Source organism: Marmota monax, unplaced genomic scaffold, assembly GCF_021218885.2.
Source record: "Marmota monax isolate L192 unplaced genomic scaffold, Marmota_monax_Labrador192_F-V1.1 WCK01_AAM20220418_F8-fsc00341, whole genome shotgun sequence".
Classification (NCBI taxonomy): Eukaryota; Metazoa; Chordata; class Mammalia; order Rodentia; family Sciuridae; genus Marmota; species Marmota monax.
The window spans coordinates 672,017-698,226 of record NW_026694916.1 but is presented as its reverse complement, the minus strand read 5'-3'; the positions used below and the strand labels follow the sequence as shown (position 1 = coordinate 698,226).

The following is a 26,210-nucleotide window of genomic DNA, read 5'->3' as shown; positions in this document are numbered from 1 at the left end:
GCGAGTTTTTTTTTTTTTTCACCCTCCCCTATGCCGGTACCATCTCTGCCAGCCCCAGAGGAGAAGTCTTACGCCTCTTCTGGAAGCAAACATTATTTTGGTCCCTTTAGCATCGAAATTACACGAAGTAGTATCTTTGTTGTGACCGAGTCAGTTTTTGCCCTCGAAGTGATGCTTCCTCTTCTGGCCTCCCCCCACTAGCTAGTTTGGTCTCGCCCAGCCGGGCCCTGGGCGCGGCGGCGAGAGCCGCGTCACTGGCGGGCGGGATCCCTCCGCTCTGGGGAGAGCAGCGCTGGGCGGTTGAGTTGGGGTGACTGAGGAAATCCATCCGCGTCGCCGCCGCTGCCGCCTCCGCCGCGGAGGAAGACAGGACCTCCCGCGCTCCTCCAGCGATCCCTTCGCAGAGTCCTACCGCCACAGGTACCTCCGCTGACGAAAGGAGTGCTCATTCCCCCCAGCCCCAAATTCCCACGGGGAAATGTCCCTTCTTCTGTCTCCCCGATCTAGCCTCTTGGGAGCGGACGTAACTCTCCAGACCTCCCCTCCCTTCCTCTGGCCCCGTAGCTTCCAAACCCGGAAGGGGAACTGGGGGACCCAGGGCCCCAATAATGCATGCGATCCCTGCACCATCAGCGGTGTTTTCCCGACCCCAGACCCAATCCCAGCCCCGTCTGCCTCTTGCTCCCTTAATAGTTGGGGGGCTAAATTCCGAGCTCCCTCTAGGCCCTGTCCCGCCCCCTTTCCCCACCACCACCCTCCCGCCTGCCCTGGATGGCACCCCTCGTGTCCACCCGTTTCGCACCCCTGCCGGCATTTGCCTTATAAAACTCCAGAATCCGGGGAGAGACGGGCAAGGCCGCGAGGCCACCCTTGCCTTCGTCTCCACCCTACTCTCGATTTGGTCTTTGGCTGCGGCTTCTGGCCCCCAAGCCCTAAACTGGAGACCTCGGTACCTTATTTCCTTTACAAGTGCTAACCCAAGCCTAGTTCTCAGGCTCCTGCCCCCCACCCAGCTTTCTTTAGGGCAAAATGGAGGTCGTGGGGGCCAGAAGGCCAGGCCCACTGCGCTTCACAGCGCGGCATCAGCTTGCGCCTTCCAGCTGCCCGATATGGGGACCCTCCTCTGGCCCCCAATTCTCCCCGCCAGACCTGCGATGAGGTGGCACCCTCTTTTCTGTTTGGGGCTTTGGCTGCTGTTATTCCCGTAATCAGGGAGCTGTCGAGGGGGCCTTGGAGGGTGATGGGACCGAGAACTGGGAGCGTCGTCCCCACCCCCAGTGGCTTCCTCCTGGCCTGCTTCCTTCTGCCCCGGGCCGCTGGCGTTGCCGCCCGGCCTAGGCTGCTGGCATCTGGAAGGAAGAGGCTTTGTCTGTACCCGGGTTGAGATTGGGTAGGGGCTCTGCCCCCTGACCCCCGCCTTTGGAGTAGCATCTTGTGGCCATAGCGCAGAATTTACCGAGGGGAAATATCTGTAGGGAAGAGGAACGCCCAGCGCCTGGGGGAAGTGTGAGCTGGGTGGGGGACGCCCGGGTCGGCTGAGCGCTGTGTGCACGGCCAGATCGCACAGGTGTTGGGGGTGGGGACAGGACGTCGGGCCCTGGAGCAGTGCCAGCCAGGTTCCTGGGGTCCCGACTCCGAGCTCCGGGCTGGGCTTTTGGACTGCCGAGGGCTGCGGGGCCGGCCGCCTGGGGCAGGCCATCGGCGCCTGGGAGAGAGCAGCTCCGCGCCTTGGGGCCAGGGGCCTCTCTTCCGAGTCCTAATTACTTCGGAGCGGCTCCCACGGGCTTTCCGCGGGCGCGGCGGGGCGAGTGGCCTCGGCGCTGGAAGGAGCAGCGGCCCCGGGCTGCCTTCCCCACCGCCCTCGCCCCCTCCCTCTGCGGGCGGCTAATGGGGCGCAGCCGGCACGGGGATTATCCGGGGTGAGCCGTCCCGAACCTATTAGTGCCCAATCGGCTTTTCCCAAATCCTGTAAACAGCCACCCCGGCCGGTTCAGGGGAGAGGCGGGAGGCTGGGTCGGGCGGGGGCGCTGGGGCCGGGGGTGGGGTCACCCACCCTACAGGTCTCTGCCGTGGATGCGGTTGCCTTGGCAACGGGGCTAGGGTGGGGGCATTTCACCAATGAGGTGCTCTCGGTCCGGGTGACGGTTGCCTAGGCAACCCCACGAACAGCCCAGCCTCCCCCTCCTGTCTCCCCCACCATCGAAGCTGGGGGTGTGTGTGGAGGGTGTGCGGCGTGTGGGGGTGAATTCAAAGAGGCACCGCCCCTTTTAAAATTAGGTGCTGGGAGGGCGGTGCCTGTGCGGCTGGGGCGGACGCCAGGTCTGTTTTCGAAGGGACTCCCCCCCCTCCCAGTTCCTGCCGCGGGTGTCCCGCCCGGGCTGCTGTCCGAGGGAGGGGTTTCCCCTGCGCTTCCTCTTGCACTTCCCGCTCTGTTTCCGGGGGGCGGGAGGAAGATTGGGGAAGTCGCGGGTACCTCCGTAACGTCTCTCGGGTGCCAGAGACCCTTGTCCTGCTCGGGGACAACACGGTCCGCCCCCCTCCCCCCCCCCCGCCCCGCCGAGCTTACCCCTTCCGGGCCGCGCTTCCACCCCGCCTTTGCCCCTACTTCCCCGGCGGCCTTGAGGTCTGACGTCAGCCCTGCATCCCCCAGGCCTCGGGCCAGCGGCCAGGAGCTGCCTCCCCCAGCCCCCGTCCCGCGGCCCCCAGCCGCCCCCAACCCCGCCCCACGGGCCCGGCGCCATGAGTGAGCTGGAGCAACTGAGACAGGAGGCCGAGCAGCTCCGGAACCAGATCCGGGTGAGGGCCTGGCCGGCGGGGATGGGAAGAGTGAGCGGGCAGGGCCAGACAGCTTGTGTGTGCTGCTGCCCATTGTCCCCTGCCCCCAGTGGGCCGCCTGGGGCATTGTGGGTGGGGGGAGGGAGGGTACCCTAATCTCTCAATGTCTCATACTCCCCACTGCCTTGTCTCCTGCTTTCTTTACTCTTCTTCCCTCTCCTCCCGCACCCATCTTCTCTCCTGCTTTTCTCTGGCTCTGCCATCTTTTACAGGATGCCCGGAAAGCATGCGGGGATTCAACACTGACCCAGGTGAGATGATTCCTGGAGAAGCAAGGGTTTGAGGCATACTGCTGGATTGGGGGTGGAGGTCCTGTTGTCTGGGTGTCCCTGAGCCCCTTTTTTGTCCACCTCCAGATCACAGCTGGGCTGGACCCAGTGGGAAGAATCCAGATGAGAACACGGAGGACCCTCCGTGGACACCTGGCAAAAATCTATGCCATGCACTGGGGGACAGACTCAAGGTGCATGGGTGGTTGGTTGGGGCTCTGTGCTCAGCTTTGGTGTTAAGGGCTCCAGGGTGATTTTATAGTGGGCAGAGTGGCACGGGGGGCAGGCAGCCGCAGAGGTCTGGTGGGCTGTACAGATTGCCCCTTGTGTCAAATGAAGTTTGGGGAGATTTTGACTCCCACTGTCTTCAGGGAACCAGGGAAAGCAGGGCCTTATTGACAGGGCTTCTGAGCTGCTACTGGGGTGTCTCAGAAGAGCCTCCCTTCAGATGGGAGGGGGTTGTTGCTCTGTACCTTGACTCCTGTTCCTCTCCTCGGCTGCTCTCCACCAGGCTGCTGGTCAGCGCCTCCCAGGATGGGAAGCTCATCATCTGGGACAGTTACACCACCAACAAGGTAGAGGTAGTGCCTGAGGCAGGGTGAAACTGGGCTGCGGGCCCTGACTGGCTCTGACCCTGGATGCTGCCCCTTCTCTGTAGGTCCATGCCATCCCACTGCGCTCTTCCTGGGTCATGACCTGTGCCTACGCACCCTCAGGGAACTTTGTGGCCTGTGGGGGTTTGGACAACATCTGTTCCATCTACAGCCTCAAGACCCGCGAGGGCAATGTCAGGGTCAGCCGGGAGCTGCCTGGCCATACTGGTGAGTGGGGCCTGGCCGTGTAAGGGCGCTGTTATCTGGTCAGGGCCTTGCTGCTCTCCCTGAGAGACTCCACTGACCAGCCCTCTTCCTTAGGGTACCTGTCATGCTGCCGCTTCCTGGATGACAACCAAATAATCACCAGCTCTGGGGATACCACCTGGTAAGACCCTTCAGGGTTGGGCAGTCTGTGCTAACCCACATTCCCTCCCTAGGTCATCTCAGTGCTCAGTCTCCAGCACCTAGCTTCCCTTTCTAGGTGGGCTCCTAAAGCTGTTTGGCCTGGGTGGAGAGCAAGTTCCTGGGCCCCTTCCATAGATCAGGGTAGGTTCCTCTGGAGAGGACATGGGAAGCCAGGGAATTTGTCCTTCACTTCATCTCTGTTCCTTTCCTTCTTTCTGTCTCATCTAGTGCCCTGTGGGACATTGAGACAGGCCAGCAGACTGTGGGTTTTGCTGGGCACAGTGGGGATGTGATGTCTCTGTCACTGGCCCCCGATGGGCGCACCTTTGTGTCAGGTGCCTGTGACGCCTCCATCAAGCTGTGGGACGTGCGGGATTCCATGTGCCGACAGACCTTCATTGGTCATGAATCCGACATCAACGCTGTGGCTGTAAGTTGGGGGTGAACCCGAAGGGTTGGCTCCTTCCTTCCAGGCCACTGACCCTGGCCTCGCATCCTCACCCCCTCTGGCCCATGTCCCACAGTTCTTCCCCAACGGCTACGCCTTCACCACGGGCTCTGACGACGCCACATGCCGCCTGTTCGACCTGCGGGCTGACCAGGAGCTCCTCATGTATTCCCATGACAACATCATTTGTGGCATCACCTCGGTTGCCTTCTCACGCAGTGGCCGGCTGCTGCTTGCAGGCTATGACGACTTCAACTGCAACATCTGGGATGCCATGAAGGGCGACCGTGCAGGTGAGACCTGGGTGCTGGAGCAGGCAGGCAGGGAGTAGTGATGCACCCAGGTAGTATTTATGTCCCTCTCCCCCTCAGGTGTCCTTGCTGGCCATGACAACCGTGTGAGCTGTCTTGGGGTCACTGATGATGGTATGGCTGTGGCCACAGGCTCCTGGGACTCCTTCCTCAAGATCTGGAACTAACGGTCCCAACCCCAGCTGGGCCCAGGCTGGGAGGGGCCCTGCCCATGCCCACACTACAGGCCGGGAGCTTTGGGGCTGGGTACACACCGAGCTTCCCTCCCTGGACCACAGGGCCTTGGGTCCCTGCTCCCCCACCCAGGTTTGGTTCCTCCCGGGGGGCCCCCACTGTGGAGATAAAGATGGGGATGGAATGGGGGAAGAGGAGGGGCAGAAGCCCTTATCCTTTTGCTGCCCTGGGGTTAAGGCCTCACCCCTCTGGAGGGCCAGAGGCAGGAGGTGGAAACTCCAGGGGCTGGCTTTTTTAAAACTGGTTTTATTTTAATTTTTATTATATTTTCAGTTTTTCCATAAAGGAACCAATTCCAACTCTGTACCTGGTCTCCTCTCTTGTTTTTGTCTGCCTCCTTTGAATCTCTGCTGCCTGAGGGCAGGCAGGCAGTGGGCTATCAGGCCCAAAGCAGCAGGCCTGGGGGGTGGGGAGGGACGACGGCTCCTTTTCCCCCCACTAGGCTGAAGCCAGAGGCAGGAGACACTCCTGTCCAGCAGGGCCAGCGGAGGTCATCGCATAACCACAGCCCACCAGTGTCTCCCCCACCTGGGCTGGCTATGCCCCTGCCCTGAGCTCCTTTAGTTCCTAGCTGAGCTGTGCCCCTATCCCTATAATTCTTTCCCCAAATAAGGTCAGTAGGCGAGGTGGAAGGGGAGAACACACACCGAGTTTTATTGGGGGAAGGAGTATTTACAGGGGCAAGAAGAAGAAAGGGAAGTCACACAGGGTGGAGGTAGGGCAGGGAGATGGTGGGTACAAGGCAGACCAGGGAACACAGAATGACCCCTGCACCACCCCAAAACCTAGAAGTAGGGGGCAGCTAGGGCCCAGGAAGACTGGGACTGGGAAAGGACAGCAATGGGGTCTGAGTCCCTGGGCTGAGGGCTCAGGGCTTGTAAACATTGACCACTCTCAGAGGGGATGGGTTGGGAGAGGGTTCCCCCTACACTTCCTCACAGGGTTAAGGCCTCTCCAGGCTCGTGGGCCCCCAGTTCAAAAGTCTCTTTAGCTGGGGGAAAGGGGCAGGAAGAGACAGGAAGAGTGTCCCCCCTTCCCCTGCATTGGCTGCGGCAGGGGCAGGGTGGTTACATTCAGTCACAACAGGAATCTCCCTCACCCCTCTAATGCCCGTGTGCGGCAAGAGGGCAGGGGGAGCTGGGGGGCCAGCAGCAGCAACACATTTCCCCCTGGCCCATCACCCCCTTATTGCTTTAGAGAGAATATTGTCTTTTCACGGACACTAACACTGTCAAAACCAGGGAGAACTAGGTGGAGGGGCCCCTTCCACCCCGAGGCCAGCTTTATCCCCAACACTGACCCAGTTGCCACTTTGGTGCAAAAAAAAAAAAAAAAAAATCTGGGGATAAATGGGGAAAGAAATCGGGGCCACTCCCCACTTCCCCAGGGCAGGAAGGAGAAATACATTCATGGAGGGGAGGCAGTGGCAGTCTTGCCCTAATACTGCACTCTGAGCAATGAGGTCGATGGGAGAAGTTCTATGAGAAACCCAAAAGATAAAACAAACTACTAAAAAAACGGATGACAAGCCCAGGCAGGGGACTGGGAGTGAGAAGTCGGTGAGCACTAGGCAAGGCAGCCTACCCCTGACCCAGGAGAGACACTCCACTCTCCACCCCCAGCCTTACCCAACATTAAAAAACGGTGTGGAGAGGAGAGGCCACTTGCTCCTCTCCCATTTGGTCAACGGAGGGGTCAGGCGCAGAGTTGGGTGGTCCACACCCCACATAGCTAGCTGCAGGTCAGGGGGCTCCCTTGGGACAGCTCCCCTACTGCAGGCCTCAATCCCAAGCCGCCCACTCCTGGCCCTTCAAGGCCCTCCTGCCCCTCACAGGAACAAGGACTCAGTCCATGAAGCAGCCTCCCAGCTCCTGGAGGAACTGCTCCACCCCCCTCCTCTGATGGGGGTGAGGCCAGGGCTTGGGGCCAAAGAATACATTCATGTGGCAAGGCAGGGAGCTGGGGCTTTCAGTATCACACCCAGGCCGTCCCCCAAAATGGCAGCGGTGGGGGAAGCTCCTCAGCAGGCCTGGATCTGAGTCCCACCGCCTGACAAGGCTGGCACTGACCGGCCCTTCCCATCTCCCATCAGCCAGGGTGGCGGCAGCTGGGGCCGAGGCGGCTTGTCCAATTTGTGCAACTTTCCCCCAAAGCAGCGAAGCCAAGGGGTGACTTTGGCCCCCATCCCAGACACCTGTGCCACAGTCACAGCAACAGGGAGCTGGTTCACAGCGGGTCCGGCAGGCAGGGCTCTGAGGGGGCCTCACTGTGCAAACTGCTGGCACCCCAGCTTCCAGTTACCCCAGTGGCCCACCTCCTGGGGGCAGCAGGGTAAGTGCAGCCTTGGGGGCCAGGCAGACAGGTCCATGGGGCCTGTGCCCCACTGCCCCAAAATAACAGTGTGTTTTTCTTTCAGCCTCCTAACCTTTTTTTTTTTTTTTTTCATTATTTTTCATTTTTTTAAAAAAACAAAAACAAAAAACTTCTGCGGACCTTCCATTGTCACACCCACTACCCCTCAAGGGGAAAGGTGTCTAGAGTCTAGTTTTTTAACGATATTTTTGTCCTCTCCTAACATTTTCTTCAAAGTCATTTAAAATTAAAAAAAAGAGAAAAAAAAAACCCTTCCCCCCCAATCTATAAAGTGCCTCGTGGTGGGTGAATTAAGGTGCATCGTGTGGTTTGTAACAAGTGCTGGGGACCCTGCCCCTGCTTCCTCCTCTGCTCCTTGCTGGGAGCCTGCAGGCTGGAGACCCGAGGGTCCAAGCTGCTGCTGCTGCCGCCCCTGGCCTACAGCCCATGGGGCTGGTGGGATGGGCTGGTCAGTAGTCATCCACGCTCTCGATCTCACCAGAAGGTCCATGCAGGGAGTACCCTAAAGCCAGGGGAGAAGGGTTTGAGCTCCCCCAGACCCCTACAGGCCAGTATGGAGGAAGCAGACAAAGCAGAGCTCCTTCCTGGTCCTACCCACACTCACCCAAGATGCTGGGGTCTGAGTGCAGCATCAATGCCCGCCTCTTGGCCTTGCTGCCCTCCCCAGGGCCAAGTTTGGTGCTGTGGTTGGCCTGAAAGGCTGTCTGCAGAGAGGCACTGCTCAGCCACGCCTCCTAAAGCAGCGCATGGGAGGGAGTCACAAGTGCACTGGGCAACCCTTCCCTGCTCTCCCCTACCCAGACCTTACCTGCTGCTGCTGCTGCCGTTGCTGGCTGGCTTTCTGCTTGGCCCTCCGCTCCAGGAATTGTTTGGCAAATTCTTTGGCTTCCAGCGTGTCCCCCAGACAGGAACGGATATAATCATGGACGTCATAGGGGGATTCTACCTCCTTGAGGATCGCTACAGCCATGGGCACTATAGGGCAGGGTGGAACAATCAGGCCAGGTCCGAAGGCCCTAGACCCAGTGAAGCTGCCCAAGTGTACCTGCCATACCGTCCAGGCTGCCCGTGGTGCTCAGGGTGTGCAGCATCTGCTCACACCACTGGGTGAAGCCGTCCTGGGGCCTGGGGATGCCCTGTAACAGCTTCAGCAGCTTCTCTTCTTCCTCTGTCTTTTTGCGAACAGGCCGACCTGTCAGGTGACTATAGGAGTCACTGAGGCGGGAGGCGAATCTGGAGATTAGCTCAGGTGTTCAGCATTCTTCTGCCCCACCCCAGCCCCACAGGCAGGGAGCCCACCTGAGAGATGGGCTGCTCCGGCTGTTCTTCAGGCCGAGGCTGCGGGCCAGGCTCCCACTGCTCTTGAGGGTGTCCTCCCAGAGGCCCAAACTGCCACCACTGCTGCCTCCACTCTTGTCTGGCCCGCCCCACAGTGGCCCAGCCTCAGATACCCACTGGTTCAGGGGGCCAGTGCCCAGGCCCCCAAGCTGCTGCAGATGGCAGGAAGTTAGGGGGCTCCAATAAGGGACCCAAGAAAGCTAGGCAGGGAGGCTTGTTAAGAGGCACAGGGACAAGGTACAAGGTGAGGGCTATGTTGAAGAAAGCCTCGAATTCAAATGAGGAACCAGGCCTTGGATAGGAGTCTGGGCTGTGACCCCCACCTTCCTGAATCACCCTGAACAGAGAGGTCCCTGTCTTTGGGGGAAGGGGCAGCCACTTACCACACGGTGGTTGGGGGCCTGGGCCCGAGGCAGCTCCCGGGGTGTAGGCTGCTTATGCAGCTGCCGCTCTCCCTCCAGCTGTAGCTCCAGCAGGGTCTTCATGGACAGACCCTGCTTGGCCAGGCCAGCCCAGAGCGGGGGTGGGGAGCTGGGTGCAGGGGGCACAGGGACAGCGGCTGCGGCTTGTTGCTGCTGCAGCAGCTTCAGCAACAGTTCCTGCTGCCGCACCTGGGCAGAGAAACAAGGGGGGTGAAGGTGGCTGATGGCAGCCAGTGGGGCCCAGACTGAGAGGGGCTGGGAGGGTGAGGACCTGCTTGCGCCGAAAGAGCTCTTCCTCCTCCTGCCTCCGCTTCTGCTCCTCTTGCTGCTGCTGGCGGCGCTTCTCCTCGCGGCGCTTGCGCTCCTCCTCCTCCCGCTTCGCCCTGAGCTCCACTTCTCTGCGCTCCTGGAACTGAGCCACACATCAGACAGGGGACGGGGTGGCCTCGGTACAGCCTCCACACCCAGCCCAGGCCTACTCACTTTATGTTGCAGCTGGAGTTGTTCTAGAATTGGACCCTGAGTCGAAGAGTTAATTGGTATGTCCCAAAGACTGGCCTCACCACCTGCAGGGGCAAAGGCAGCTTCAGGGGTGCAATTGGGGCCCCTGCTTCTACCCAACCATAGCTTTTCAGCCAGAGTGGACCAAGCAGCACAAGGACCTGGGTCCCCATCCCTGCCACAGGGGGAAAGTGGCACCCAAGGGAGGGGAAAGGAGGAAAGGAGGGCCAACAGGCCACTCACCAGACTGTGATGAGGCTGAGGTATGTACATCCCAGAGGGAGCCTGAATCTGGCACCGACAAGGACCGGCTCATCGTCGGAAGCAGGTTCTGGTCCCCACCTCTGAGGAGCAAACCATGACTCAGGGCCCAACATCCACCTCTGATCTGCCCACCTTCCCCTTTCACACATCCCGAGGATTAAGGTACACACAGCCACCCAGACCTGGGGGGTTTGAGAGCCTGGAGCTGCTGCAGGAATGTCGTGAGCTGCTGCTGCGGCGGCGTCAGGTCCCCCATAGCTGCCTTTTCCCGGAGTGCGCACTGTGGGAGCTGGCGGCTATGGAGACAGGGCACATGTGGTGGGCCGCTCAGCCCTGCTGCCTGGCCAACCTCTGAGCCCCGGCAGGCCCCTCATACCTGCCAACCAGCTGAAGAAACTGCTGGTGCTGCAGCTGCTGGTACAAGGCCGCCGCAGCCAGCTCCTGCTGCTTCTTCAGGCGCTCCTGGTCCATGTTTCCCTGCAGGAGGGCGAGAGCAGGCCCAGCGCGCACTGTGGCAGGGAGGACAGGCTCTTCTGGGCCCGCCCAGTACCACCAGCTCTCCCGCTCCCACTGGCCCTCCCTGCAACCTGCAGAGGAAATGTGTGCTCACCAGCAGCGGGGGTGGGGAGGGCCCAGGGGCAAAGGGCACGCGGCCCCACATCTTGATCACCTCTCCTAGAGGCTGGAAGCCCTCATCACAGCCCCGCTTCACCAGCAATGACATGGAGAAGTAGCCAGCCTGGAACCACTCTGCCATCTCCTGGGTTGTAAAGGGGCCTGGACCAAGGAAAGCCACTGGGGTCACAGGACAAGCCAAAGACTGAGCAAGAAAATTCCCTGAGCAGCCCTCCCATCCCCCACAGCTACCTTGGATCTCCCCTTGTGGGTCCTTGTAGAACCACTTTCGGGCAGCGCCATGGCTGAGGGGGAGGGCAGTGGCAGCTGTGGAGTGGCGCAGGCCCTGGGTCTGCATAGCAGCCGTGAACTGTTCCTCCTCCAGAGAACTGTCCTGCAAGGAGGCCACCAGCTTTTCCGCCTCCTGGGAAGAGAAAAAGAGGCTGAGCTGCCTGATCACAGCCACATCAGGATGGGGCTGGGACAGGTTTTAGAGGTGGCGTTGGGTCAGGTCATGAATGAGGCAGGACAGAACTGAGAAGGTGGGTATGATCTGAGATAGGGACAGATGAAACAACTGTGCTGAGCCCCTATGGGGGAGAATCCCTGAGGCTCTGTCAGGCACCCTCCACACCTGCTGCAGGTGCTTCAAGCCTTCTTCATCCTCCAGATCTCCAGGTGGAGCAGGGGGTGAGGCCACCCCAGGACTCAGCTGAACTCCCCTCAGCTCATCTCCTAGGGATGAAGGAAGAAAAGTGAAAGAGGGTGCAGTGAAGGGGACAGACACTTCTCTATCCACCCTCTAAGAAAATGGGTTCTTGCTATATTTCTTCTCAATATGAGTGCCTTATGCACCCTCCCACAGGTGGGGTGAGCCTTCTCCCCCAGCCCCAGCCCACAAAGCCCCATCTGTCTACCTTCAGCTGTGGGGAGCTCTTTCTCCACAGTTTCCTCACCATCCCCATTCGTCCCCCAGAGTGGGCCCAAGGTGGACAGTGGGGATGAGGAACTGGACTTCTCCTCCTGAGGAGGCAGTGGGGTTAGTTCCTTCCCACCTAAAAGAGAAGGGTGATTATCAGGAGTTAAAACCAAGATGCAGAAGGCCCTGCACAGGAGGCCGTGCAAACCCACCAGCTGTGGCAGCACTGAACACAAAGGACTCACTGTGTATTCCAACTCCCTGTCCTGCAGGGTGGGACATCAGCAGGTCCCATAAGGCTGTGTGGGGACATGCAAATGATGCCAGATATCTACCTGCGTACTCTGCTGAGCCTCCCAGGGATTTCAAATGTCACTGATCCCACTTTATTTTTACTTGATTTGCTACCTTTTAGGCATAACCCTGCTGCTTCGGAGTCCCTCCCCAGATCCGAGCTCTTGTTTTGCTTATGATTTTAAGAAGCCCAACCCTATACGTGGGCAAGTACGCAGCCCAATGACAGACCTCTCTGGCAGCCTGGCCCCAGCCCAAGGCTCTTCAGCCTCCCGGTCATGGTTCTGCAGTCTTACCTGCCTCAGGTCCGTCCTCATCCAGCCCTTCTGAAGGCTCTTCCTCCTCTTCCTCCAGGCCCTGGAAATCCAGCTCCTGCTCCTCTGGAATGGGCTCCTTGGGGCCCTTCTGTGTGGGAAAGGGAGAGTGCACGTCAGTGGAGGGAGCCAGGAGACTCTGCAGGCAGGCTCCACCCTCCTCTGATCACTCTTCCCCTTGCCTCCTCACAGGTACCTTGAGAGGCAAGAAGGCCCCGGAGGCATCGAAGGTGCCCATTTCTTCATCCTCATCATCCAGGCACCACTCCGGGAGCCCATCCTTGTCGTCATCAAAGCCATCAGGTCCACGGCACCTCCGGAGGTGAGAGCTGCCTCCCCCACCCCGCCCCTCCTCTTCACCACACCCTCCTCGCTCCCCACGCAAATCAAATTCAAACTTTCTACGCCGTTCCCCATGTTCCCGCCAGCCAGCAGAGCGGGGGCCACCATCTGGGGGAAAGTTGGAGAAGGAAAATCAGCCACCGAGTCAAACGAGGACTTCCCCTCCTTTGCCATTCAAAGGATACCCCAGGAACCACTGCCTCTCCAGGACTGCTTCCCGCTCAACCCCACCTCAGCAAGCTTTCAGATTCTCTCTTGGCGAGAGGAGCCCACCCTCAAGGGACAACCGCTGAACTCCACAGTGCCACCTTGCCCAGTCTCACCAGGGCTGGTGGAGCGCCAGCGATCTCCATCTCGCCGGGGTCCTGCCCCTAGTCTCCAGCTGCCCTCCTCCTCCTCCTCTTGCTCCTCTCGCAGGGAACGCCAGTTCTCACTATCTGAGCGAGCATGCTCCTTCCGTGGGCCAGCCGCGCCCTCCTCGAATGCAGATCGGGCTGGGGGCAAGAACAGACATGCCACTGCAGTCTCTGGAAGACTCTTGCTAGACCCAGCTCCAGGTCCTCCTGCCTCCATCACTGCCCCTGGTAACTCCCCACCAGGGTCACCCATCTCAAGCCCACCACCTTGGCGGCCATGCCTGCCACTCTCATACCTCCATCCCTCCTTGCTGACTTCTCAAACCGCCTCTCACCTCTGCAGGAGAGAAAGGTATTAGTCAGAAACAGCCCAACTGCCCCTCCCCACCCTGTGGAGTGCTGCACACCTCGTCCACTCTGCCTGAGGAGGAAGGGACACAGAACTAGGGAGAAGCAAGCTGAGGAGCAGGAGCACAGAGAAGGTGACAGGGGCAAAAAGCTCCTCAAGCACAAGAAGGACAGGGCAGCTTAGGTCCAGGAGGTTGGAGGGCACAGAGGGCTCTGAAGAGGGCTCAGATGGTGTTTCTGGTCACTCTCTGCTGACAAAAACACAAGCCTCCCTCCCCGGGACACTGCCCAGCTCTGTCTCTGAGCCACCTCTTTCCAGTCCCACCTGTCATCCCAGCTCTGGCTTCGCTGGATCTCCCGGGGACTTCGCCCGAAGACGCCCTCGCCTTCCTCAATGCTTCTTTGGTAAAAGCAACTGTCACCACGGCCACGGCCTGGAGAAGGATGCAGCGCACTTGGGTTTAAAAAGCGCCAGATCCTCTCTCCACACCCTTAGAACCACAGGCCCGACTCTGCCCACCCCTGAACACGGAGGCACCCCTCTACCTCTGCTCCGCGTGCTGCCCCTGCCACGGGAGGTGCCAGCCAGGGGGGGGCCAGCCCCTTTCCCCATCAGCCTCAGCACAGCCACACTGTTCACTGACAGGGAGAAGTTTCTCTGAGGAGGGAGCCAGGGGTGGGAGTGAGGACCCAGGAGCCCGACCACCGCCCATATTCCCAACTCCAGCCCCCAACCCAGGCTCCTATTGCCTCAGCCCCTGGCCAGGCCCCACCTGCTCCTCCTCAGTCAGAGGCTCCAGGGCCAGGGGCTGCAGCGGCTCCTCCTGTAACACGGCAGCAAACTCTTTGTCCTGCAATTCCTCGGGGACCTGTCAGTGGGGGTGGAAAGGCCAAGCTACCACATGCCCCAGGGCCCTTGCATGAGCCAAGTGAACAGGGAGCTACACACCCCGGCTACCCCACCTTGTTCTCCTTGACATAGAGGGCCAACATCTCCTCTCGCCCGTAGCGGTAGTCAGCCAGCTTGTATTTGGGCATAGCAGGGGATGGGGGTGGGGAGGCCACGCTGCCTCCGCTGGAAAGGGCCCTCAGCCTAGAATAGGCACAGAAGGGAAGCAGAGAGACCAGGGTCCAAGCAGCCCTAGATCTCTTCCCCAGCTGCTCCACACAAGCCGCTGCACCCACTGACTCACCACTCAGGCCCAAAGTTGAGCGTCTCTGCTGCCATTGTGGAGCTGGGGTTGCTTCCCAGGGGCTGGGGGTTAGCAGAGGAGAGAGAATCCAAAACGCACTGTCCAAATACCTATGGGGCACAGAGAACATGAGACAGGCACAGAGCTTCTGCAACTTGGCCATTGGTCCCACCCTTCATAGGCACTGCACTGGGCCTAAGGCCAGTGGGTGGGTCACTTGGGCTGGGAAAGGATTCACCTAAGCCAGCCCTGTGGCCACTCACACCATGAGTTAACCGAGGCTGAGTCAGGGTGGGGGACAGACGGAGGACAGTGAGGAAACCAGGAAGCTAGAGGCCTTTCTGCCTCGCAGGGCACCCTCCCACAGCCCAACACTCACCTGGCGGCCTTGTCCTGGGGAGCAGTTCGGGTGCTGGGCTCTCTTCAGGCAGGGGCCAGTACGGAGTGAACTATTGTCCCCAAGCCACTGGCTAATGGTCTGGCCTTAATAGTGCCCGGGAGGGACCTTCACAATTGGGAAAGATCCTTAAAGAGAAGTGAGGGTGAAGTGTGCATGTGGGTCACATGGCACCCCTGCCATCTGCCCTACACAACTAGAAAGACCCTGTTCGTAGGCAGGACACAAGGTAGATGCCAAGGTATGGCTGAGAACAATGCCAGGCCTGGTCTCGGGTCATCAGCACTTTCATCAGGAGGCTGAGACGAGGAGTGGCACAGAATTCAATAAGGAGGTAGACCACAATCAGTATGGACACTCAGGACAACAGAACAAGCAAAAAAGCTCCTACAGCCACAAATATCCAACAGAGAAAAGGTCAACCCTGGAGAGAAGATCAGACATGAACTAAACTACTTCCTTCAAGGACAGACGTCAGGGTTGGCTGCTCCAACACTAGAATCCAGGGCCTGGGTCTGTGGAGAAACCCAGCAAAAAAGGGTTCTTACAGGGCCAAAGATGGGCCCACACTACAGGTTTCGGGCAGGAAAGCCTGGCCACGGCATCCCCAGGCTGGTTGCCTATTTATTTTGGTGCTGGGGATCAAAGCCAGGGGAGCTCTACCACTGAGCTACGTCTCCAGCTGCCTTTTGATAATTTTGAGATGGGATCTCATTGAACTCCCCAAGTGGCCACAACTGTGCACCCTCTTGCCTCAGTCTTTGGAGTTGCTGGGTGGCAAGTGCCACCCCAGGGCTGGTTTACCAAGAGGAAGCACACACCCAGACCTCTCCTCCAGATCAAGAACAGCTACTCAAACAAAAAGTCAAGGTGGGAACGACATTCTCATAGGTGCTGGAAGAAGGTGCCTCACCATGAAGTGGAAAGCAGGGCAGAGTCACCAAGGCTGACAGGAGAGGTGGCAGCAGCAATCAATTCCTCTAAGGAACAATGGAGGAGACTTGAGAGAGAGGGCTCATCCCTGGTGGGACTGGAGCAAAAGATGAAGGCCAGGCAGTGTCCAGGGCTATTCAAGGGCTTCTGTCACTGGCTGGGAGGAAGGCTGGGCCAGAGCACCTCTGCAGGGCCCATCCACTCCAGGATGCCAGGAGCCTGGGAGGAAGGAGGAAGAGGGTTCCACCAGAGCCTAGGAGAAAGGCTCTCTCAGACATGGGGGTCACAAAGAGTCAGTGCCCTGCTCTAGGTCTAGAGCATGACGTGGTGCCCACAGACACCTTGACTGGCAAGGTTCCCAGCCTGTGCACCTCCTCCATGAGAGCCTCTGCTGACACTGCTGGCAACAGTAGCCCTGCCAGGCATAGAAGTCAGAGAACCTGTTGACAGGTCAAAAGCTCTCTCATCGCACTGTGTTCAAGAAGGCCTCCACGGCCCACATTGGAGGGCTCATCTTTCTACACTACAACCCTAAAGTGACTTGGCAACTGAATGGCCTTAAGGATGTGATGCTAAGTGAAACAAGCCAGTCACAAAAAGACAAACACCACAGGAATCCTCTTACTCGAGGTACCAGGTGACTCAAAGTCATGGGTGGAGAGTCGTCTGGGAGATGCTAGTGTGAGGGTAGGAGGAGGGGAATTGTTGCACACATCCAGGGTTTCAGCAGAGGACGAGGAAAAAGTTCTGACATGACTGGTGGTTCCTGGACACTATGAATGGACTTCCCACCACAGAGCTGTACGCTGAAAAACATGGCTAAAGCGGCAAATTTTCTATCAATTTAGAAAACAAGCCAGGAGCAGTGGTGTGTGCCTGTAGTCACAGCCACTTGGGAGGCAGAAGCAGGAGGATCGAAAGTTCAAGACCAGCCTCAGCAACTTGGTAAGATCCTGTCTTAAAATAAGAAATAAAAAGGGCTGCACATGTGGCTTTGGTTAAACATCCCTGGTACAAAAAAATAAAAAGAAAAAAAAAAAAGCTTTAGTGGCACTGGGGAGTAGCTTAGTGGTAGAGCACATGCTTAGCATGCACAAGGCCTGGGTTCAATCCCCAGCTCAAAAAAAAAAAAAAAAAAAAGAGAAAAGCTTCAAGAAAAATATCCCATACTCCTTCAAATAAGCCTCAGGAAAAGCAGTTTTGCGCCTTCTCAGATCATTCCTTCTAGTGGGATAGAAACTACTTGGGTGGGGGGCACAAAAGGGCTGCTGGGTGGAGAGGGGAAAGGCCCCACCCCTGCTTCCGGCTCCTGCCTTCGGGCGGGCTATCCTGGTGGGAAGAAACAACAATCAAAGGCAAAATGGGAAGAGCAGGGCCACTGCAGAGGCGGGAGAGTGGGAGCAAGGAGGCAAAGCCCGGGAGCCTGAGCCTGTGCCTTCCTGGGAAAAAAATCAGGAGAAAGAGGGTAACTCTCTGCACCCAGTGAGAGAAGGGCCTGGTGCCATGGCCAGGGACTGCTTGGCCCTTTCTTTAGCTTGAAGGGACCACAGAAGCAGTACAAGGCCACTACTCCCAGAAGGCAGGCCTCAGCCACACCCACTGCCTGGAAGCCAAGGGGTCTTGACAAGAGCGCTGTGGTCCCCAGGGAAGTTTCAGCAGTGGATGGGAACATTTGGGGCTGTCTCAACTGGGCAGAGGGGCACTACTGGAATCTAGTGGGTAGAAGCCAGCGATGCTGCCGGACGCCCTACAATGGACAGGAGAGACCCCACAACAAAAAATAGTCCAAAATGTCAACAGTGCTGAGCTGAGAAACCCTGCTCTACCAGGGGCCCAGGCAGCCACTACTCAGTGTTTACAGGAGAAGATGTAAGACAAGGGAAACCTAAGTACAAGCATTTGTCTTCCCCTCTGAACAGCAGGAAAATGACTCCCTAATTACACTGTCCCATGAGAGAAATCTGAAGACCTGCCAGTGGGAAAATCCCTGAGAAAAGGATGAAAAAATAACCCTTGGTTTGCCCATCACACCCTCCCAAAATCAAGCACTTGGATCTCTGAGGAAGAAAAGGGATAGAGGAGGCAAACCGGGGCTAGGAATTGTATCCTCTCCCTGGCTGTTTGGGCGGGAGTCAGAGGCCCACTGCAGTTTGCCTCTGCCCCAGCCTCAGCCTCAGCCTCTGGCTACCTCCTCACCTCTTCTCTTTCAGACCTCAGTGAACCCTCATTTCACTAGCAGCTGAATTATTCCTATTACAAGGCTGCCACCTTCTGGAGACAAGGGGTGAGGACACAGACTAGTCCTGGCTTCAGGGACCTCTTCTGTTCTGAGGGGTTCAGAACTCACAGAAGTAAACAATGTAGAGAAGAGGTTGGCCCAGCGCACACTAAGTTGAGAGCATTATTTCCTTACTCCATCACCCCTAAAATTAGTTCCAATCCAAAGTGATGTGCCTTGGCACTGCTCCGTAGGTACCACGTTAACAGAGGCAGAATCCCAACTGCTGGAGCATTGGGAGCAACTGCCCAGTCCCAAGCTGTGGGAGGTGACTCGGCCCTTTCCCAGGATGGAAACATCCTGCGTGCGTGGTGGGACAAGGATTCTGAGGCTTAGAAGGGCTGCAAACCCAAATTCTTTTGGGCTGGTCAGTTATCCCAGCACTCTCCTCTCTATGCCACGTGACAAACGCCACCAACACTTGGCAACTATTTACTAGTTAACAGTTTTCAAAGCCCTTTCACTTTACCTCATTTGATCCCTTCTGCCCACTTGCCCAGCCTGGGGCTCTAGCCAGGGAAAACAAGGAAGGGGAGTTGCACCTGTCCCATCAGGGCACCCCAAAGCTTCATGCTATCCAGGACTGGAGAAGGTGCAAACGGTGGCAGTAGCCATCCCAAACACTCAGGCTTTCTGTGAGAATCTGAAACCATTTTAAATTTCTTCTTCAACTTTTAAATCCTTCACAAAGCCTCTTCTTTTCCCCGTTTCTTCTCCAAGGTAGGGCTATCTTTCTATCCCCAACTCCAACCTCAGATGTAAACGCCAGGGCAAACTGGGGTCCCTGATCTAAAAAGTCACACACAACACTAATATGTCCACTGGCTGATAAAGCCAGTTCAGAAGCCTAAGCACACAATCCACTTGACCATAATCACCATCTGGGACCCACAAGGCCACTGGTCCCCAGGCAATGGTAGGAACATAAAGTCCAGATCTGCTCCAACTCCTTCCCAACTGGAGGACCAAGACCTACAATCTAGGAGGTACAGGTGGAGCTGGGGTGGAGAGAGACTGGGCTGGGGCTGCAAGAACATTGAGAGGAGCAGGAGCCAGAGACCAAACTCCCACTTGTAAGCAGCAAAGTGGAGCAGCTTACTGGCCCATGGCAGTGGGGGAATGAGGGAAGCTAACATGACAGCTTACAGGGGCCGTGGAGAGGCTGCCTGCAGGGTGAAGATCTTTGGGAAAGCAGTTCTGTGAGAAGCAGGGGTAGGGGGATAGCCTGGAGTAGGTGGAGGAAAGATGAGGCCAATTAGTACTTATTTAGCATCTCTCAGAGCCCAGCACTAGAGTGGAACAGATCTGGAAGTTGACTGGGAATTGTAGTTACCACCGGGTTGGAAGAAAGAGAGAGGAAGGTCCCATTAAAGTTACTTGCAAAAAAAAAAAAAAAAAAGGAAAAGGCAAAGTGTGAGGGGCTGTGACCAGGGAGCTGCTGCACTGGGGACATGGGCTGGGGAGGGCCTGGCCTGGTGACGGAGACTAGTGTCGGTGCAAAGGCAGGCGTTTCACGCGACCAGGCGACCGGAGGAAGGGGACCCCAATGACCAAGCACTAAGGTAGCAGCCTGAAATGCAGGAAACATAGGTGATGAGCCAGGCGAAGTGGTTGGGCAGAGGGGAAGCTCCCATGTTGGCCAAAGTGCTGCAACGCTTTGGACTTGAAGACCCTCGAGGCCCCGCTCGTTCCGAGGAGACCGGCGGCACGTTGGGGACACCTCGGGGGAGCGCGGGGCGCGCACACACCCAGCAGGGGCTCGGCCAGAACCGGGCATTCGGCCGCGGCGGGCGGGATCCCGGAGGGGCGACCGTTAGGAGCGCGGGGGTGGGCAGGCGCGGGCCGGGCCGGAGGACGGCGTGCCCTTCAGGGAGGGGCGCCAGGTGCGCGGGGCGCGCGCGGGGGACAGCCGCCCGCGGGGAGCCGGCCTCCGGGGCCCCGCCGAGGTCGGCCCGCTCCCGAGGAGGGTCGGGCCGCGGGGAGGGGCGGAGAGGGCCGCGGTGCCGGCAGCCTGGGGGAGGGCCGGGGCTGGGGCCGCACCGGTGGCCCGCGCGCTGGCTCGAGCTCCCGCAGGCTCGGCGGCCGCCGCGGCGTCGGGGGCGGGCCTGCCCGGGCCGGGCTGCGGGCCGGGGTCCGCGGGGCCGCCGAGCGCTTACCGCGGGCGGCGGCGGGCGGGCGGCGCGAGGGTCCGGTCCCGGGCGTTGGCGACGCGGCGACGGCGGCGGTGGCGGCGCGCGGCGGGCCGGGGGGGCGGCGGCGGCGGGGGAGGGGGCGCTGGCGCTCCCGCGGCGGCCGCTCCTCTCTGTTTGTGTTTGTAGCAAGATGGCTGCCCGCCTCGCACCACGTGACGCGGACGCGGGGCCGCCCCCTCCAGCGCCGCCGCGGCCGCCGCCGCCGCCCTCGCCCTCCACGGCCCCGGCCCGTTCGGACCTGCTGCCCGGCCTCGCGCGGCGAGCCCAGCGAGGCACGGCCCGGACGCCCGCCGCCCCCGGCCCCCCCGGCACGTGACCCGGGAGCCCCACTCGTCACGTGACGCGGGCCCGTGGCGAGCGATGGGGGGGGTCCCCCGGGTGCGTCTTGGGCAGCCCGCGGGCCCTCCGGGACCGGGCAGCTGCTGGCGACGACGCCGACCTCTCCGGTCTGTCCGGCCTCCTGCGGGAAGCCCGCCTGGGTTGCAGGAGACAAAAACACAATCAGAACCGTTCCTCAGACGTCGCGGGCTGTAGGAAAGGAGGTCGGAGCTGAGGGTTTGGAAGCGGCGCGAGGCGGCCGGACCTGCGGTGTCCGTCGGGCTCGGGCGAGAGTGAGGTGTGGAGGAGCCTCAGTTTCTCCTTCTGGAGGGTGTAAGGCTGCTCTGCGCCCCACTCCGGGCCTCTTGCCACTCCTTCACGGAGTCCTGTTGATAATTAAAATAAGTGAATGTGAAAGGCTTCGAGAGGCGGCGAGCCCACTTTGCAAATGCGAGATGTAGACCGAGGCCCGCTTTGTTTAAAAACGGGGTCTTTCAGTAATGACTTTCCCGAGGCGCGCTCAACTTTTTAAAAACGCAGAAGTTGTGTGTGCATACGCCCCTTCCCCGCTTTCTAAACCAGCCCCTGTCCAACACAATGTGATCCCTCTCAAGGCGTAAAGCGGGGGAAAGGTCGCTTGGCCAGCTGGAATTTGCCACAGGAGAGTGCAGACCTCAAGGGGCGACCTAGAAGACCCTTTGTTCTGCACGCGGGACTGTCAAGATGTATCTGCACTTGTAGTTCCCGAGTGTGTCTTTTTACAGCTCCTTGACGTTCATGGCAGCCAGGGTTCCTGCTTCAGGTGTTAAGTTCCTTCCTCACCGGCTGGAAAATGGCAGTGGTTAAGGGAAAAAGGTCGGTGCGCTGTTCCATCCAATACTAACTGGCTCTGAGCAAGTTTAGTGAACTACTCTTTGCATGTAATATGGGCAGAGGTCAGGACCACCACAAATACCAGCTCATAGGTGCTCCTGGTTGCACAGGGTTCCGGAAACGTAGTATTCAAGACTATTAACACTGTTTGAAAATGTGAGCTGCGGGTACAGCTTAGTGGTAGAGGGCCTGCCTAGAACGCATGAGGCCCTGGCTTCCCAGCCCCAGCATGGCTTAAAAAAAAAAAAAAAAAAAAAAAAATCCAAGCTTTAATCTTCTCCCAGGATAAAGCTTGTAAGCTCATGACAGCTGTTTTTTTTAAAAAGTTTTTGTTGTTTCCTTTAATTTTTCTGATTGGGGTTGAGGTAACCAGGAGCCTAACCTTTAGATCAAATGAAGTTACCATGTTTTAATAATTCATAAGCAAATGTGAGATTGTGAGTTAGTTACGGTAGAGAAACGATAGGAAAAAAAGGGGAACCTCTGTGTGGTGGAGCCAGAGTGTGGCTTGTGCTGAGCTGAAGGGAAGGGCAGGTGTGTTGGGTGGGTTTAGGAAAAGTGGGTGTAGGCTTGGGAATAGTGGGTGGTCCAAGCTCATGGAAGAGACCCAGAAGAGAAGAAGTGAAATTGAAACTAGTAAAACCACTGAGGTACTAGTTGAAAGCCTGGGTTGCCACTGTTAGGGTCTTTTTTTTTTTTTTTTTTTTTTTTTTTTTGCCGTGATGAAGTTCAGGTGCTAGGCAAGTAAGTGCTCTACCACTGAGCTCCACCCCCAGCCTATAGATTTCTACAGAAATGCTAATCACTTTGGGTTTTTTTCTTTCTTTCCTTTTTTTTTTAATTCTCTTTTCTGGTACTGGGAATTGAATCCAGGGGTGCTCTACCACTGAGCTACATTCTCAGCTCTTTTTTATTTTTCTTTTTTTTGGTACTGGGAATTGGACCTAGGAGTGCTTTACCACTGAGCGAAATCCCCAGTTTTTTTTTTTTTTTTTATTTTTATTAGTAATTGATGGACCTTTATTCATTTATTTGTTTATATATGGTGCTGAGAATCGAACCTAGTGCCTCACATATGCTAGGCAAGCACTGTAACACTGAGCCACAACCCCAGCCCCAGTTTTTTTTATTTTTTAACAAGGTTTCACTAAGTTGCTTAGGGCATTGCTAAATGGCTGAGGCTGGTCTTGAACTTGTGATTCTCCTGCCTCATCCTCCTGAGTTGTTGGGATTACAGGCATGTGGCACCACACTCAGCTATTTCTTATTTTGAGTAGGATCTTGCTAAGTTGCCCAGGCTGGCCTTACTCTTGTGATTCTCCTGCCTCACCCTCCTGAGTTACTGGGGTATACAGTGTTCCATTGTGCCCAGCCCAGGCTTATTTTTTAAAATAATATTTTTATTAGTTGTTGATGGATCTTTATTTTATACATTTATTTATTTACATTCAGTGCTAAGGATCAAACCCAGTGCCTTTCACATGCTAGGCAATCACTCTACTACTGAACCACAACCCTAACCCAATCCTGTTTTTGATTGGAGATTAGGACCCACTGTAGAAATAGCATGTCTGGGAGAGCACCCTAACTCCTAAGATGGAAGACTGGAGGAATGGTCCTGGGTTTCCTGGGTACCAGTGTGTGACATTAACATTGTGACCAGTAATCTCCTCAACTCTAAAATGGGACCACTGATTCTGATAACGCTGAGGAAATTGAAGGGGATAATCTTCCATTCTGAAAAAGGAAACAAATCAAAACCATGAGTCTTCCATACAAAATTACAGAAAATTTTTCAAAGAAATCACTTGGGCCTAAAATATTTTTGTTTACTCAGGTGCTGTGCTGTAAAATGTCTTGTTCTTTAAATGTGCAAGCATACGAACTGAACAAACAGATTTGGTTATGATGGTTAGTTGGGATAAAAGAGGTCTCAAAACAGATTTTAAATATTAAGAAAAGATACATGAACTTAGTCATGTAGGATAGCTCATACACTGCTTATTATCAGTTATCACTTTAATGAGCCTTAAAATTAATTTATTGCATTCATAATTACTTTTTGCCAGGAGCTAAGTTCTTTGATCGACCAAATATAACTTCAGTCAAGTCACAAGTTAACTTCTACATTGCTAAATTCCATTATCTTATAGGACCTGTCAGCAGCCTATGACACAGCTGGTCACCCCCTTTTCCAGATAGGTTTCTTCAGCTGTTTTCTGGGACACTACACTCCCTTGGTTTCCCTCCTGCCTCACCAGTTGTTACTTCTCAGGCCTTTGCTGGTTCTTCCACTTCTCCTCAACCTCCCAGGGTTTAGTCCTGCAAAACTTGTCCATTCTAACAGAATATGGGCCCCACTGCTAGACATCCCTGTCTCAGCTTACTTGTTCTTCCTCTGGAAAACCTTGGCACCCTCAAGATCATATTGGCTCTTCCTTCCCAGGGGTTCAACAAATCCTATACTTACCCCCACTCCCTTAGCACAATTCACATCATCTTGCTCATATTGTCTTTCACACCAAAATAGGAGCTGCTTACCAGAGTATTATATAATATACACAGTATTTTAATGGCTTGACAGGTTGCTTTGATCCAATCCTTTTTGCTTTGTTGTATTCTGTGGTATGGATGCACTGTAGCTTATTTTACCATTCATCAGTTGAAAGACATCTGGATTGTTTCCAACTTGGGAAATTTATTATAAATGGAACTGCTATGCACAATAGTGTACAGGTTTTTTAATGCCCCCAAGTGCTCTTGCTTGGTCATGTGATGTTTATTTTTAGAAGAAACTGCCAAACTATTTCTAGAATGACTCTACCATTTTACATTTCCACAAGCAGTGTATAAGAGATCCAATTTCTCTGCATTCTCATCCACACTTAGTATTGTCAGGATTTTGTATTTTAGCCATTCTAATATGTAAATGGCATTTCATCATGTTTTAAAATAAGTTTTCATTCTATTTATTTTTTTTAATGTGGTACTGAGAATTGAACCCAGTGCTTCACATGTGCTAGGCAAGCTCTTTACCACTGAGCCACAACCCCCAGCCCTCATCATGTTTTCTTAAACATTTTTTTAGTTATAGATAGACAACTAAAAAGTTGTAGATAGACAACTTTATTTATTTTTATGTGGTACTGAGGATCCAACCCAGTGCCTCACATAGGCTAGGCAAGCACTGTACCACTGAGCTACAACCCAGCCCTCCTCATGGTTTTAATGTGCGTTTCCTTAATGGCTAATGATGTTGAACATCTTCTGATGTCCTTATACCCTTTTTTTTTTTTTTTTTTTTTTTGCTGAAGTGTCCAAGACTTTTGCCTATTTTATTATTGAGTTGTTTATTTTCTAACATTTTTTGGAGGTACTGAGAATTGAACTCAGGGGCACTCGACCAGTGAACCATATGCCCAGCCCTATTTTGTATTCTATTTAGAGATAGGATCTCACTGAGTTGCTTAGCACCTCGATTTTGCTAAGGCTGGCTATGAACTCAAGATCTTCCTGTCTTAGCCTCCTAAGCTTCTGGGATTACAGGTGTGCACCACTGTACCTGGTTATTTTCTCTTTTTTGTAAAAAAAATATTTTTAAATGTAGATGTACACAAAACCTTTATTTATTTATTTTTATGTGGTGCTGGGGATCAAACCCAGCACCTCACATGTGCAGGCAAGCACACTGCCACCCAGCTCTATTTTCTAAATCTTGAGTTCAGAGTTCTTTACATATCCTGGATTTTTGGACATGTGACTCAAGTATATTCTCCTAGTCTGTGGTTTATTTTCAGAGCAAAAATTTTGACATTTTGACAAAAGTTCAGTTATCAATTTTTCTTTTATAGATTGTGCTTTTGGAATCATGTCTAACAACTCTTCACCTGATCCTATTTCAGGAAGACTTTTCCCCTGTCTTCATCTAAAGGTTCATTTTATTTATTTATTTATTTTTTCAGAGTAGAAATTAGAAGTTTATTAAAGGACAGCAGAAAAGACTTATCCCGGAGGAAGAAGGGGACCCAAGAGGTGGAATGGCGGCTGCACTAATTGCATTTAAGTAGCCATTGGGTGCCCACCTTACCCTCCAGAAAGAGAGAGAAAGATGTACCTCAAACAGACATGGGGTGCGTGGAGAGGGCTTACCTCAGTGTAGGTGTAGAATCTTGGTCTGGGGCCTCCAATATGTTACCCCTGTTGGCCCATGACGAGTCCTTGCTTCCCCAATGTTGAAGAATAACACCAAAGAAGCACACCGAGGCAAGGTCAGAGTAGAAATTAGAAGTTTATTAAAGGACAGCAGAAAAGACTTCTCCCAGAGGAAGAAGGGGACCCAAGAGGTGGAATCCATCTAAAGGTTTTATAGTTTCATGGTTTACATTTAGATCTACCATTGATTTTGTATTACTGAGGTTCATTTCTCTGCCTATTTCTCCAGTTGTTTCAACACCACTTGTTGAGGACCATCCTTCCTCCACTGAAATGCCTTTGCATCATTGTTGAAAATAAATTGGCTGTATTATTTCTGGATTCTCTATTCTACTATATTGATTTTTGTGTCTATCCCTCTGCCAGTACCACACTTTCTTCATTATTACACTTAAATAGTCAAAATTCTATGGCATGATTCCAACAACGTTTTCAAAATTATTTTGGCTAATCTACTTCATTTGCTTTTCCATATCAGTTTTAAAATAAACTTCTCTATATCTACAAAAATTCTTGCTGAGATTGTCATAAAACTATAGATCAATTTGGAAGGAATTGGTATCTTTACTGTCTTATATTCCATTTTAACATAAAGCCCCCACACTTGTGGTTAATCAAAGAATCTGAAGC

At 55.3% G+C, this 26,210-nt stretch overlaps 2 protein-coding genes across 6 annotated transcripts; one reads left to right on the top strand and one right to left on the bottom strand.

The window, feature by feature from the left end:
- Positions 1-264: 264 nt before the first annotated feature.
- On the top strand, positions 265-5,404 carry Gnb2 (G protein subunit beta 2). Its single transcript, XM_046427116.2, has 10 exons — positions 265-420; positions 2,651-2,796; positions 3,048-3,086; positions 3,192-3,298; positions 3,616-3,679; positions 3,763-3,925; positions 4,019-4,085; positions 4,334-4,535; positions 4,630-4,846; positions 4,925-5,404. The coding sequence occupies exons 2-10, from the start codon at positions 2,740-2,742 to the stop codon at positions 5,029-5,031; spliced, it is 1,023 nt and encodes a 340-aa protein (XP_046283072.1). The 5' UTR covers positions 265-420; positions 2,651-2,739; the 3' UTR covers positions 5,032-5,404.
- Positions 5,405-7,770: 2,366 nt separating this feature from the next.
- Positions 7,771-20,223, bottom strand: Gigyf1 (GRB10 interacting GYF protein 1). 5 transcript variants are annotated; one of them, XM_046427112.2, is made up of 27 exons: positions 20,142-20,218; positions 15,688-15,926; positions 14,757-14,902; positions 14,378-14,487; positions 14,148-14,277; positions 13,958-14,053; positions 13,731-13,842; positions 13,510-13,618; positions 13,133-13,173; positions 12,804-12,974; positions 12,335-12,588; positions 12,121-12,229; positions 11,529-11,666; positions 11,246-11,346; positions 10,864-11,035; positions 10,607-10,773; positions 10,373-10,473; positions 10,179-10,292; positions 9,976-10,076; positions 9,715-9,797; positions 9,503-9,643; positions 9,193-9,420; positions 8,771-8,961; positions 8,526-8,686; positions 8,280-8,446; positions 8,076-8,205; positions 7,771-7,973 (listed from the first exon to the last, which is right to left on the bottom strand). In XM_046427112.2, the coding sequence occupies exons 4-27, from the start codon at positions 14,410-14,412 to the stop codon at positions 7,921-7,923; spliced, it is 3,105 nt and encodes a 1,034-aa protein (XP_046283068.1). In that variant the 5' UTR covers positions 14,413-14,487; positions 14,757-14,902; positions 15,688-15,926; positions 20,142-20,218; the 3' UTR covers positions 7,771-7,920. The 5 variants fall into 5 exon arrangements, with proteins under 5 accessions (XP_046283068.1, XP_046283069.1, XP_046283070.1 ...); XM_046427113.2 differs by lacking the exon at positions 15,688-15,926 and having other exon boundaries at positions 20,142-20,223; XM_046427114.2 differs by lacking the exon at positions 20,142-20,218 and having other exon boundaries at positions 8,076-8,175; positions 15,688-16,795.
- Positions 20,224-26,210: the final 5,987 nt, after the last annotated feature.